This window comes from Eucyclogobius newberryi, unplaced genomic scaffold, assembly GCF_026437365.1.
Source record: "Eucyclogobius newberryi isolate DKJ021-1_F unplaced genomic scaffold, fEucNew1.0.hap1 SCAF_9, whole genome shotgun sequence".
Taxonomy (NCBI): domain Eukaryota; kingdom Metazoa; phylum Chordata; class Actinopteri; order Gobiiformes; family Gobiidae; genus Eucyclogobius; species Eucyclogobius newberryi.
Window position 1 is genome coordinate 37,040,823 of NW_027316532.1, and position 13,348 is coordinate 37,054,170.

General features: G+C 44.6%; 1 protein-coding gene across 3 annotated transcripts in view; it reads left to right on the forward strand.

Annotated features, from left to right (window-relative positions):
* The first annotated feature begins 303 nt into the window (after window positions 1-303).
* The window catches only part of LOC140353706 (capping protein, Arp2/3 and myosin-I linker protein 3-like), a 43,392-nt gene continuing 30,347 nt past the window's right edge, over window positions 304-13,348 (forward strand). For all 3 annotated transcript variants that reach the window (XM_072438390.1, XM_072438391.1, XM_072438392.1), the window contains exons 1-5: window positions 304-389; window positions 5,923-6,017; window positions 12,010-12,060; window positions 12,139-12,198; window positions 12,918-13,039. In XM_072438390.1, coding sequence (XP_072294491.1) covers window positions 332-389; window positions 5,923-6,017; window positions 12,010-12,060; window positions 12,139-12,198; window positions 12,918-13,039 — 386 coding nt within the window. In that variant the 5' untranslated portion in view covers window positions 304-331. The remainder of the gene's footprint in view (window positions 390-5,922; window positions 6,018-12,009; window positions 12,061-12,138; window positions 12,199-12,917; window positions 13,040-13,348) is intronic.

Below are 13,348 nucleotides of genomic sequence, written 5' to 3' on the forward strand. Positions count from 1 at the left end.
CGCCCAGCGCCCCCCTCCATCACCCAGCTCTCACCGCTCCTCATCCCGCACACTCCTCATCCTCACATCCGCGCACGGGGCTGGGTCAGGGAAGAGCGGAAGGCGGCGGTGGCGGTGGCGGGCTGCTCCACTGGAATGCCTGCTGACCGTTGGTAGGAGCGCGAGTCCGTCCCTCGTGTCCATTTGTAAGAGAGAGCGCGAGGGCCAGCCGGAGGAGGAGGTGGAGGTGGAGGAGGAGGAGGAGGAGGAGGAGGAGGAGGAGGAGGAGGAGGAGGAGGAGGAGGAGGAGGAGGAGGAGGAGGAGGCGGGGTGGCGATCCGGAGAAACAGACATGGCTTCTAAAGAGACCACTGCCACGGGGTTCGTCTGCGTGAGCAAGGACATCACAGGTGGGTGACGGCTTGTGCACGTCTTCTTTCGGGTGACGCTCGCGGCCGGTGCGCTCGGGCTGCGACAGATCGGATGATGGTCAAGAGCCACGGCACCTTTCCATCTTGTCCCGCCTGCGCTTCCCGGGACGCGTTGTGCCGCTCAGCTGTGGGATGCGGATGCGTGATTTACCCCGGGATGTGCGGGGGACGTGCCTCGCGGGGATGATCCGTTAATGAACCCGCGCCTTTAGGCCACAGCGGAGGGGCGTATGTGCCCCTGGATGCGCGGTGTGTCCACGGCCACGCACGCGCCTCCACGCGCTGCGCACTCCCCGTTAACCCCGGCCTTAAGTCTTTGTGTTCTTGCGCCCCTGGTGTGTGTGTGTGTGTGTGTGTGTCAGTGTGTGTGTGCGTGTGTGTCAGTGTGTGTGTGCGTGTGTGTCTCTGTGTGTGTGTGTGTGTGTGTGTGTGTATGTGTGTGTGTGTGTATGTGTGTGTATGTGTGTGTGTGTGTCTCTGTGTGTGTAGGTGCGTGCGTGCGTGTGCGTCTTTTTGTGTGTGTGTGTGTGTGTGTGCGTGTGTGCGTGTTTGTGTGTGTGTGTGTGTGTGTGTGTGTGTGTGCGTGCGTGCGTGTGTGTGTGTGCGCGTGTTTTTGTGTGTGTGTGTGTAGGTGCGAGCGTGTGCGCGTGAAAGTGAAACACGGGGTTCTGAAAGATGCTCCACGTTTCTTTGCCACCAGCGTGTAAAGGATGCAAACATGCTGGTTCTCTATTCTCATAAAACAATAGGTTAATATGAGAATGGAGGTTTAGCCACGCCCTCTGCATGTGCTCGTGATACCGGGTCTGCACGAGCTGAGCGTTAATTACAGCTAATAACTCAATTAGGCTCTCTGTGATTACGAATCAGTGCGATCTTCTCCACTTCATTTAGTCACCTGGAAACTGTGTCTTCTTCTGGGCTCCTGGACCTCATCACTGCACTGACTATAGCAGGGGCCACGGGGGCCACCTCACAAGGTCAATTGAATGAGACCCACTTTCTCCTCACTCTCTGGTCAGGGCCAAGTTACAGCCCAGTCTTTGTGTTGCGTTGTGTTGCTCATATTTTCTTCCGGGGCTGTGCAGATCTGCTTTACAATGTTTGGAGAGACATTTCAGCCCATGACATCCACTTGTGTCGGTCCCACTTTAGATGCAAAACTACACTTGCCTCTCCGATTGGCCCAAACTTTGCTTCTTGAATGAGTCAGCCTCTCTAAGTGTCTCAGCTTTCAAATGTGCTCTGGTGAAATGTGCTTGAACAATGTTACCATGTCGACGTGCACAAAGGCATCCTGTAATTAGGCCCGAGCGCCACAAGCTGGCGAGAGGCCTATTAATCTCGTAAGGCCGTGCGAAGCACGGCTGCGAAAGTGCGCACGTAGTGCGCACGAAATCGAGCGCGAAGCGCTCGCCCACTTCCAAACACTCACTAACGCACTCCTCCACTCATGCACGCCCCGTGCATACTAATTAGTTGTAGGAAAATGGAACATTACCGTTGTAAACGGGCGAAGCCCGTGCAAAAGTTCGCACTAAACGAGCACTTTACATTGGGATGACGACCGCGAAGCGGTCGTCATCCCCATATAAAGCACTCATTTGCGCTAAGTAGCTCACGAATACGTTCCCCATCTCTTGCATGTTCCGTGCATATAAGCATGTAATGCAAAAATTGAACATTATTACTGTATAGAGGGCCAAAAACACAAAGTGGGCGGAGCCCACTCAAAATTATCGAAAGTACCCGTCAGTGACCAGGGACCCACACCATGAGGTAGGAAAGCGCGAGCGCTTTCCGAAAATGTATAGTTTATGATATTTGAAAAATGGGAAACATTGTTTTCGCATCGGAATATTATTCTTTCTTTCTTTCTTTCTTTCTTTCTTCTTCTTCTCGGGACCAACCCCCCTATTTTTCACCCAGTGAACATTGACGAAAAGTCACAAAAATTTGCACACCTCTAAAAATCGTGCCTCTCTACATTCTGGCTATTTCCCTTTTCTAAAATAAAAAAAATTGGCGCGTCAGCGCCACCAAATGTACCAAAAATGCATTGAGAGATGGGAAATGACCCAAAAAAAATCTGATCGTAGAATCATGAAATTTGGCGCAGAGGTAGATGGTGACAAGAGAAGTAAAAAATATTATTACGGCAACGCCGTCCCCCGAACCAAATGTCGGCCATATTGCTTCAAAAATGGCTAAACATGACTTCGGAGTTTTTCCAAACGTCGTACTTTTACGAACTCCTCCCAGGGCGTTGGCCCTAAAAAGCTGAAATTTGGTGAAAATGCTACTGAGGAGTGGGACATCAAAAGTTATCCAAATTACATTGATACCTCTCACGGTCTCTGTGCGGCGAAGCCGCAAACTGTAACTAAAATTTCAGAAATCTCCCATATTTAAAATTTCTGCCGTTTGCGCAGATAAAGTCCGAATTGCGTCAAATTAGAATCAGTTGTTAAACTCTTTGCCCTAAACCTACTTGAAGTGAAATAAATTCATTTGGCGCCACAGCGCCCCCTACAGATTTTATATGGAGGTTAAATGTTTAGTTTTGCGAAATTATATGAAATTTGACACACAACTCAATTTTAGCATCCCCATCAAAAAAGTCAATGAGACCCACGTCATAATTGTTATGGCGTTGCCGTAACGATGACCGAAACCTCCCATGTTATTCCAATGGGGCCAGAACATGTTTACACTTTAGACTTTCACAAACTCCTCCCAGGGCGTCAGCCCTATTAACCTGAAATTTGGTGAGACTCATCTTCAGGACCATCAAAAGTTATCCACATTTTCATTCAAAGAGTCACGGTGTCTGTGCGGCAAAGCCGCACATTTTGCCAAGAATTCAAAATAAAATTGCTTTTTGATGGTAAAACAAAGGGGAGAACATGTGACAGCGTCACAGATTCAGCAGTAGGCGTGATAAAAGGACAATTGGGGCGCGTTAGCGCCCCCTCCTCTTGCGGCGTGGCGGCGGTGTGGCGGCGGCGTGGCGAGGGCCGATCATTGCCGCTTGCGGCTATATTTAGTCTTATGCTTGGACAAAATAAAGCATTTGTTTTAGAAGATATTCTTGGCCCGATTGTGACATTTTGACAGATCAGAGCAGGGAGTAAACTGGACTCACCCACCTCTTAATAACAATGGTAATGGTAAATAGATCCATATAATAAAGTGGTGGAAATTATTCTGTTGTTATAATTTTTTTCCAGCATTCAGTGTGATCTCATCATCTGTAAATCGTATTCTTGAAAGTTCACACATGCACACGCTCTACATCAAAACTGGGACTTAACTGGGAGTAAATGTGGAACTAAACCTGGCCCAGAACAGAACTGAACACGACCAAACCAAATCTATTTCGCTTTTTGTTATAAAAAATAAAGCTTCCAGACAGCTCAATGTCCGCTCTGAAGAACAAGTGTGAAATCTCTGTATTGATTTGCGTGTAAACCCTTTAGTGGTGGTTTTCTAAATGTTGCATCACCTGGCGACCGCTTAACAACGCTGCGTTTGTGTGAGACAGGCGGCTTGGCGCGCCCCGGTCATACGAGTCTGCCTCTGACTCTGGGGCCAGCAGGTCGTGGTGCTGATCATGAGGTTACAGCGTCAGTGCACGGCGGTGGTTTGATGCCAGTTTGACAGGAACAGTTTTTTGGTGAATCACAGGAAAAAGAAAAAAAAATCTCCAACGTGTTATGTTCAGAAGCCTCCGTGAGAGAGATGTCACTGACACATATTGTGAAACAGTTGGATGATACAACGAGACACTGCGGAGTGGTAATTGTACCGGGACGAGCACAACGAGCGACACTGAACGGGTAAAAATAGTTCTACTCGATCACAGCAATAAACAACTTTACATTTTTGATTTCCTTTTTCACCATGTTTATAGTGTCTGTACTTTTTTGTTGTAGTTTTTCTTGTTTGATATTATGGGATTTGTCTGTGGACGTGTCTCACATCGATGCTGAGTTAGAGCAGTGGAACTGATCAAGTTTTGATCTATATTCAGTCGTATCTAATTATCAATGATGTGGTCTGCAGCCACAGTCAGTAAAAGCTTGTTGTTTGTGTGTTAAATGGCAATTATTTAAAGTTTGTATAGTTGCTGTTCATGAAATCAATACTGAAGAAAAGTTTATTGTGTTTGTACTGAAGAGAAAAAATATGCCGTAATTCAACAGAAAATCTAGATCAATCAATACATGGAAACAAATTACAATACATTTCCTTGTCATATCAGCCAAGCCTATGTGTATTTTCTTTTTAAATACTATTCATCTATTATTTAAGATCTGACTATTTTGGTTATAGTAAACAACCTGTATTTTCTGTATGTTAAAGGAAATGACATAATTGAAATATGTCATCATATTCAGGGCGATATGACGGTAAAAGAGAGATCTTATCCTGTGAGATCATGCTTTTTGATTATCATATTGGGTATTCAGTGCTTTTCTTTTGAATGCTCGAACACAGACTCCTATTGGTCAGCCTCTGTCACAATCTGAGTGAGTGACAGGCGGATTGAACCAATAACAGCAAAGTGTGAGTTTTTGGAAGAAGCAGATGACTTTAATTACCTGTTAATGGAAGATAAAAAGCTCCTAGCTGCATAAATCCTGATTAAAAAAAAGAAAATAAGTGATTTCTGCTTTGTACAATGTTTGTTATTTTTTGGAGACATCACCGACTTATCCTCTTTATTCGGGATTGAATAACTATGACAGCTCACTGCAATGATTTACAAGATGATTTCAGCGTACACTCACACGTATCCGAGTGTATGAAATGTCATCAGTGAGCTGAGACAGGCTCCTCCTCGGTTTTTAAAGTGGTTAGAGGTCTGTCCAGCCACAGCCAAAGGTCAAGACCGTTTACCGTCTGCTTTGATCGTGAGGAATTGATTTGTACGGTCATCTGTTCAAGTCAAATGATGCCCGCGCTCTCAAAGCACTTCCTTCCACTGGGCAGTGATAGGACTGTGATAGTGTGGCGTGCTTTAATTACTTTGGCCGGATCACGTCATATGCAAAGTCTGACACGTTCTATTTGTGATGGTGGGTAAATGGAGAGGGTTACTTTCCAAAATGATTCAGTGATTACAACAAAGCAATAAGCCAATCACTAGATATTATAAAATTGCTTCTTTTTACTCAGTGCCATCCCCAAGTTGCTTAAATGGAGAAGGATATGCAATGTTAGCGCATCATCTGGCATAAAACCTTGCCCTCCATCCAAACCAGTGTTTCTCAAAAGGTTGTACTGCTGGTGGTACTTTCATACGTTCAGTCTTGAGTATCGTCTGCACTTCTATACTTCTTCTAGTTGTGTGCATATGACGGCGTAGACCACTCGTTATTATTACGTGAACAAATTCAGATCTGAACACAGCTGGAAAACTTTCGATATTGCCCTTTGTGAATGAGTTTGAGACCGAATATGAATGTTTTTTTAATGAAATTCTAATCTTGCGCTGTTTTATTCACAGAAAGCATCAGGAAGATCATCGACAAATCATTCATCAAGTTTGTGTGCGGCATCAAGCTCGACACCAAAAATGGGAAATCGGAGGACAGATTTCTGGTAAGCCGTCGCTTCCATCTCTCGTGTCAAGTCTTGTAAAGTATCTGTCGGTTGGGATGGCGGCCGAGGTGGGCAAACCCGCCTTTATCGGCCACAGTAACGAGCTGACGCATGCATTTTGTATGTACTTTGTCTTTTATGTTCACTTCAACTGTAGATTTCAGTTTTGCATGATTTACGGTGTAGACAGCTGGAACTGACATTGAGGAAAACATGTGCATTTGTTTCATTCCTTTGTGAGGCAGCGGGATGAATATTGAATAGACAGTGTGTGTGTGTGTGTGTGTGTGTGTGTGTGTGTGTGTGTGTGTGTGTGAGCGCCCCCCGGTGTCCTTGAGTCCCACTGAGGACACGGCAGGAAGTCGAGTAGTTCAAAGCCTTTAACCGTGGGGTTCTTTCATCACTCCATATGGGACGGATACATAAATCTGTGTTTTAGTAATTGAGGTCTGTCAGAGTTGGGACAACAAGTATGGCATATTTATTGTAAGCTTGTGCTGAGATTTGAGCTGTGAGAAGTCTTAAAAATACAGCTTGTCAAGTTTTCAATCGTGAAGTTTGTATTGTCTGCGTCCAATTGCCTGACCCACACTTGCATGACCCACAATTGCCTGACCCACACACTTGCCTGACCCACACACTTGCCTGACCCACACAATTGCCTGACCCACACTTGCCTGACCCACACACTTGTCTGACCCACACTTGCCTGACCCACACTTGCCTGACCCACACTTGCCTGACCCACACACTTGCCTGACCCACACTTGCCTGACCCACACTTGCCTGACCCACACACTTGCCTGACCCACACACTTGCCTGACCCACACTTGCCTGACCCACACACTTGCCTGACCCACACAATTGCCTGACCCACACTTGCCTGACCCACACACTTGCCTGACCCACACTTGCCTGACCCACACTTGCCTGACCCACACACTTGCCTGACCCACACTTGCCTGACCCACACACTTGCCTGACCCACACAATTGCCTGACCCACACTTGCCTGACCCACACACTTGCCTGACCCACACAATTGCCTGACCCACACTTGCCTGACCCACACTTGCCTGACCCACACTTGCCTGACCCACACACTTGCCTGACCCACACTTGCCTGACCCACACTTGCCTGACCCACACACTTGCCTGACCCACACTTGCCTGACCCACACACTTGCCTGACCCACACTTGCCTGACCCACACACTTGCCTGACCCACACTTGCCTGACCCACACTTGCCTGACCCACACACTTGCCTGACCCACACTTGTCTGACCCACACACTTGCCTGACCCACATTTGCCTGACCCACACACTTGCCTGACCCACACTTGCCTGACCCACACACTTGCCTGACCCACACTTGCCTGACCCACACACTTGCCTGACCCACACACTTGCCTGACCCACACTTGCCTGACCCACACACTTGCCTGACCCACACTTGCCTGACCCACACACTTGCCTGACCCACACTTGCCTGACCCACACACTTGCCTGACCCACACTTGCCTGACCCACACACTTGCCTGACCCACACTTGCCTGACCCACACACTTGCCTGACCCACACTTGCCTGACCCACACACTTGCCTGACCCACACTTGCCTGACCCACACACTTGCCTGACCCACACTCACACAGTCATGCAGGAACAACATTTTTGGTGTGTGGACCATTTTTCAGACCATTAACGAGGATCTTAATCAAGAGGACAGTTGGAGAAATGTCCTTATAGCGTACAGTTTAAGGTGGATGAGCAAAACCGTGAAGTTTCCTACACAAAGAACACGTGAAAACACCTAGAGATAACTGGGTCATTGTTTGGATCGTATAGGAAGGTAACCTCAGTTTTATCGCATGTAAGTGACACTCGTGGCTAGAAAAATGAATAAATTCGCCTATTTCTTTTTTTGAGATATGCAAAATTACTGTATTGAGTAAATTGATTATAAATAGATCAATTAAAAAGAGCAGACAGATATGATTGACAATAAATTGAACAGAAATGTCTTGTGTAAGCTTCCAGACAAGTCATATTCCAGCACTTTACTGGTTCATTTCATGGTCCATTCATGTTAAAATTTACCTGGCTCATTCATTTGGAGTGTTATTTTTTTTTGCTTGGCAGGTAAATATATATTGTATAAGAGTATTTACTACAGTAGGAACTTTACTTTATTAATGGTGAAGATGATGTCTGCGTAAGAAGATGAAGTTAGTCAGAACAAACTGCAGCAGATGTGTTCTTTTAGCCTCATCTCTGTGTCTCCCATGAGCTAATCCTCCTTCATCATGAGCCCAGCCTTGGCTCAACCACTTTCACTTCCTCTTTGGTTTCTGTTTTAATATTTCATCAGTGGTGAGGATGGGCAGTTAAAACGAGTTACACCATGTATAATCTTTGATACTGAGACACTTGGATATGTCCATCAGCTCGAAACATCAATCTCAACTTGTTTTTCCAAGTCTGGACTCCCTGATCCAAAAGTTAAACCGTAAAACTGGACTTCCAGGACTGGCTGTGCATCACGGGGGGCTAAATAGTCTCACATTTTGAAAGTATTTTGCGGTAAAGGGTGAGATAGTAAGATTAGACCCATCAGTGGTTCTCAATGGGCGGTCTGAGTACTACAAGAGTTTCCTGATAACAATATTCATACAAGATTATGTCAGTCCAACAGAAATGTGTTTTGTGTGTACTGTTGAGGTTTAGTTATCAGACAAATGTGAAATGTCTATCAAATTAAACACAAACATTGCATCATTTTTGTAGCAAGTTTTATTATAAACTGTATTACATTCAAAATATTACCAACATTTTGATATATTGCCCATCTCTAGTTTGTACTGTAATAATATTTAATTTGAGTTTTAAATGTATCTTTAATTTGTTATGTAGTTCACTAACATTTTGCCGATTTGTACCAATATTTCCCTGAATAGCCACGTTTGCTGCTCTCTCGTTCACTTCTCTGTCACATCATAATGGTTTCCTCAGGACCCTCCCTTGTCCAAAGTCTAATTAAACAGGACAATAATTAAGTGTGCTCCTGTTTGGAGTGAAGTGCTTTGTGGGCCCTGCTGCATCAGCGTGTTTCACTCCTGTTTATTCATACGGTCTCTCTTCAACTCCTCCATAACATCATCTCTGTCATGTAACACAATCTGCCTCTCATCACCTCCTTCAGACGCCTTTGATCTTTAATGTTTTTCGCCTCATCAGCCTCATCTCACACATTTGAACTGATTACCGCTACCTTTCTCTGGCTCTTGTTTTGTCCTAGTTTAGACACTGTGAGTCCTGGTTTAGACCTAATGTAGTCCTAGTTTAGTCCTGGTTTGTTCCTTGTTTAGTCTTAGTGTTGCCGTGTGCTGAGTCACTCCTGGTTTAACCTCATCCTGAACATAAAGGTGCTTCTGCTAGTTTAGTCAGACAGTCTACTCTACTAGACTCAATCTTTGGCTTGGGTTCAAGACCTTTGTATTTTCGCTTTTACTTGTTGTATTTGTACCAATGTTGTGGGCAGGTTTCTGACAGGAACAAGCTTCTTTGTCATATAATATTCATAAAATAAACTGTCCATAAAAGTCCTGGTTTGGTCCTGGTTTAGTCCTGGTGTAGTCCTGGTTTGGTCCTTGTTTATTCCTGGTTTATTCCTGGTTTAGTCCTGGTTTAGACCTGGAGTAGTCCTGGTTTAGTTCTGATTTAGTCCTTGTTTATTCCTGGTTAAGTCCTGGTTTAGTCCTGGTGTAGTCCTGCTCTGGTCCCGCTCTGGTCCCGCTCTAATCTCCTCCAGACCTTTCTGATCTCTGACGCTCTCTTGGCTCATTATCGTTAGTGCACATTTGGACTGATTACTGTTGTGTGGGTGTTGATTGGGTCTGTGCTCCTCGGATGGATCCCTCACCAAAAACACTAAAGCGAGGTGTAATTTCATTATTTTCTTTAGACATACGGATGCGGTGCAGGTCCGGAGGAGGTTCAAGAGAGAGGAAATGATTGGAAGCGACGGGGTAGAAGAGAGACAGAGGAAGAGCAGAGGAAGAGACAGAGGAAGAGCAGAGGAAGAGCAGAGGAAGAGACAGAGGAAGAGCAGAGGAAGAGACAGAGGAAGAGCAGAGGAAGAGCAGAGGAAGAGCAGAGGAAGAGACAGAGGAAGAGCAGAGGAAGAGCAGAGGAAGAGACAGAGGAAGAGCAGAGGAATAGCAGAGGAAGAGACAGAGGAAGAGCAGAGGAAGAGCAGAGGAAGAGACAGAGGAAGAGCAGAGGAAGAGCAGAGGAAGAGCAGAGGAAGAGACAGAGGAAGAGCAGAGGAAGAGCAGAGGAAGAGACAGAGGAAGAGCAGAGGAAGAGCAGAGGAAGAGACAGAGGAAGAGCAGAGGAATAGCAGAGGAAGAGACAGAGGAAGAGCAGAGGAAGAGCAGAGGAAGAGACAGAGGAAGAGCAGAGGAAGAGCAGAGGAAGAGACAGAGGAAGAGCAGAGGAAGAGACAGAGGAAGAGCAGAGGAAGAGCAGAGGAAGAGCAGAGGAAGAGACAGAGGAAGAGCAGAGGAAGAGCAGAGGAAGAGACAGAGGAAGAGCAGAGGAAGAGACAGAGGAGGAGCAGAGGAAGAGACAGAGGAAGAGCAGAGGAAGAGCAGAGGAAGAGCAGAGGAAGAGCAGATGAAGAGCAGAGGAAGAGGAAGAGGCAGAGGAAGAGACAGAGGAAGAGCAGAGGAAGAGACAGAGGAAGAGCAGAGGAAGAGACAGAGGAAGAGCAGAGGAAGAGACAGAGGAAGAGCAGAGGAAGAGCAGAGGAAGAGACAGAGGAAGAGCAGAGGAAGAGCAGAGGAAGAGACAGAGGAAGAGACAGAGGAAGAGACAGAGGAAGAGCAGAGGAAGAGACAGAGGAAGAGCAGAGGAAGAGACAGAGGAAGAGCAGAGGAAGAGACAGAGGAAGAGCAGAGGAAAAGCAGAGGGCACTACTTTGGACCAAAGAATCATGGACTCTGAGTCTTTTAAGAGTCAGATTTATTCAGCCACTGGCAGAGCTCGAGTGTAATGGAGGAAGAAGTAAATGTAGTTTAATTAAGTTTGATTAAAAGAAGGAAAACAGTAAACTGCATCTACATGACTCTGCAACTGGAAAAAAGTATCTCAATAATAATATTCAGACAATATTTTAACACTGCATCAGAAGTGTGCTAATATAATCCAGTAAATGTCTTATTGTAATGTATTTATTTTTATGAATTAACCAATGAACCACAAAAAGGTTTGTTTGTTTGTTTGTTTGTTTGTGTGTTTGTTTGAATTTTTGTTTGTTTGTTTTTCTTTTACGTCTATTATAATTTAGATTATAAACATTATGCTAAATATTCAAATTTTCTCCCAAACAACAATTGCAAAATATCACTCTCTGATATTATAACTACTACAATTATTATGTAACAAACACATTTTTGCATAATCGTATGTTCTTTCTTTCTCATGTAAGGTAGTTACCGTAGTTACAGTGAAAGAGTTCAGCTGGTGGTACCTGGTGATGGGCAATACTTCTGGCTCTGATCCAGTTTGAACTCCCAGAGAAAATGTGTTAATAAAATGATTGGTGTTTCCCAGGGTTATTGTGTTCGTATGTTAAATCCCGCTGATGCTAAATAACCATTAGTGTTATAATAATTGCCTATTTAGACAAACCCTCCACTGTGTGTCACAAATTAAAGCTACAGGCCAATTTCCTGCTCGCCCCAAAACACCACAAATAAAATGACAACTACGTTGACCTAAATGTGAATAGACATTGCAACATGCATCAGACTATTATAATCTATTAATGTCACACCATGTGTTCGGACATCGAAGGCTTTTAGCTCCATCGATACACGGGTCGCCATTTAGTAAAAGAAAAAAGAACAGGAACTACTTTTGCTGCTCTGCCGGGAGCGTGTCTGTGCAGTCAACCTGTTTGCAATCTTGACAACCTTTTTTCATTTTAGGTTCTCACAACATGGCGTCTCCATTTCATGGCCACAAAGATTCCCACAAAGGTAAAGTCACATGGTTTTCCTTTCACAGGATTCTGCTTCGGTGTCAGTGTTGAATCTTTGTTTTGCTCCAATTTACAGGTCGAAACAACCTTCAATTTCTTGGAGATCAGAGCTTTGAATTCCCATCCAGACCACCAGGTTTGTACTGCTCAACCTTTTTCATCCTAAGTGATCCCTGACAGCTGAAGAGACCGACACGAATGATCTCTTCAATAACGCACGTGTTTGTGGTTCAATCGTAATCAAAGTTTAAGCAGGGACAATAATGATGGCGAGGTTAGTAGTTGCCAATGAGCAGGTTCAAGGGTCTTATGTTGGACGGTTGCAACACGCTGATCTGGAGGTTTTGAAATTTTCTGCTTGAAATTATTGCAAGTAGTTAAAAGGATAGTTTCTAGTAGAAGTCTCGGGCTGATCGCTTGCCTTAAAAGTTTGGAAACCCTGAGATAACCAAGTAGGTCATAGCAAATCTGCAGCTCTTGGATGTAAACATGTTAATGCAGGAATATTATATATTAACAGCGATGTTGTTTAGACCTCTACCAACACGATCTGAAATGCATGGACGTTAGTATTAGTTTAGTAGTTCATTTCTCAGTCTTTTCTCAAATGTTAACGCTCCTGGACGTGTGTAAAATATACACGGTGAACTACATCTTACAATGAAAACATAAATCGCAAATATAAAAATAAATAACATTTCCGAAATCTAATCTACAGTTGTGTTATAAAGCTGTGTCTTTCATTGGAGCAAACTCATATCTTTGTATTATCTAACAGTTACATCACTTTGGCCTTGGACACGCTTTGTTCATTGCTAAAGCTGAACTCACTAAATTATAACCATTATATTTCAGGTTATCATCGACACTGACAAATCTACCTTCTCCCTGAGGTTCGAGTGCAGGGAACATCTCAACCATGTGGTCAATCACATCAACTACGCCCTGTCGCGAATATTCAACAACTCCATCTTTGCGTGAGTCTATTATTTTGCAGATTGTGATTCAGGACTAGGGCACGTGTCATTGTACATTGTTCCATTGTAGAAAAACATTCAGTTGTGGTCATCGGGACGTTTCGACTCCCATCCAAGAGTCATTCTCAATCTGACTCTTGGATGGGAGTCCAGACTACAACTGGATCTTTTTCTACAACATTCCAACATCGGTTTATGCTGTTTTCTAAGGTAAACAATCGCCATTGGCATCAACCATGAAAAACACATATTTGTGGATCTGTGTCACACACTGATGCTGTTTCAATGCTCCTCTTTACAATCTTGCAC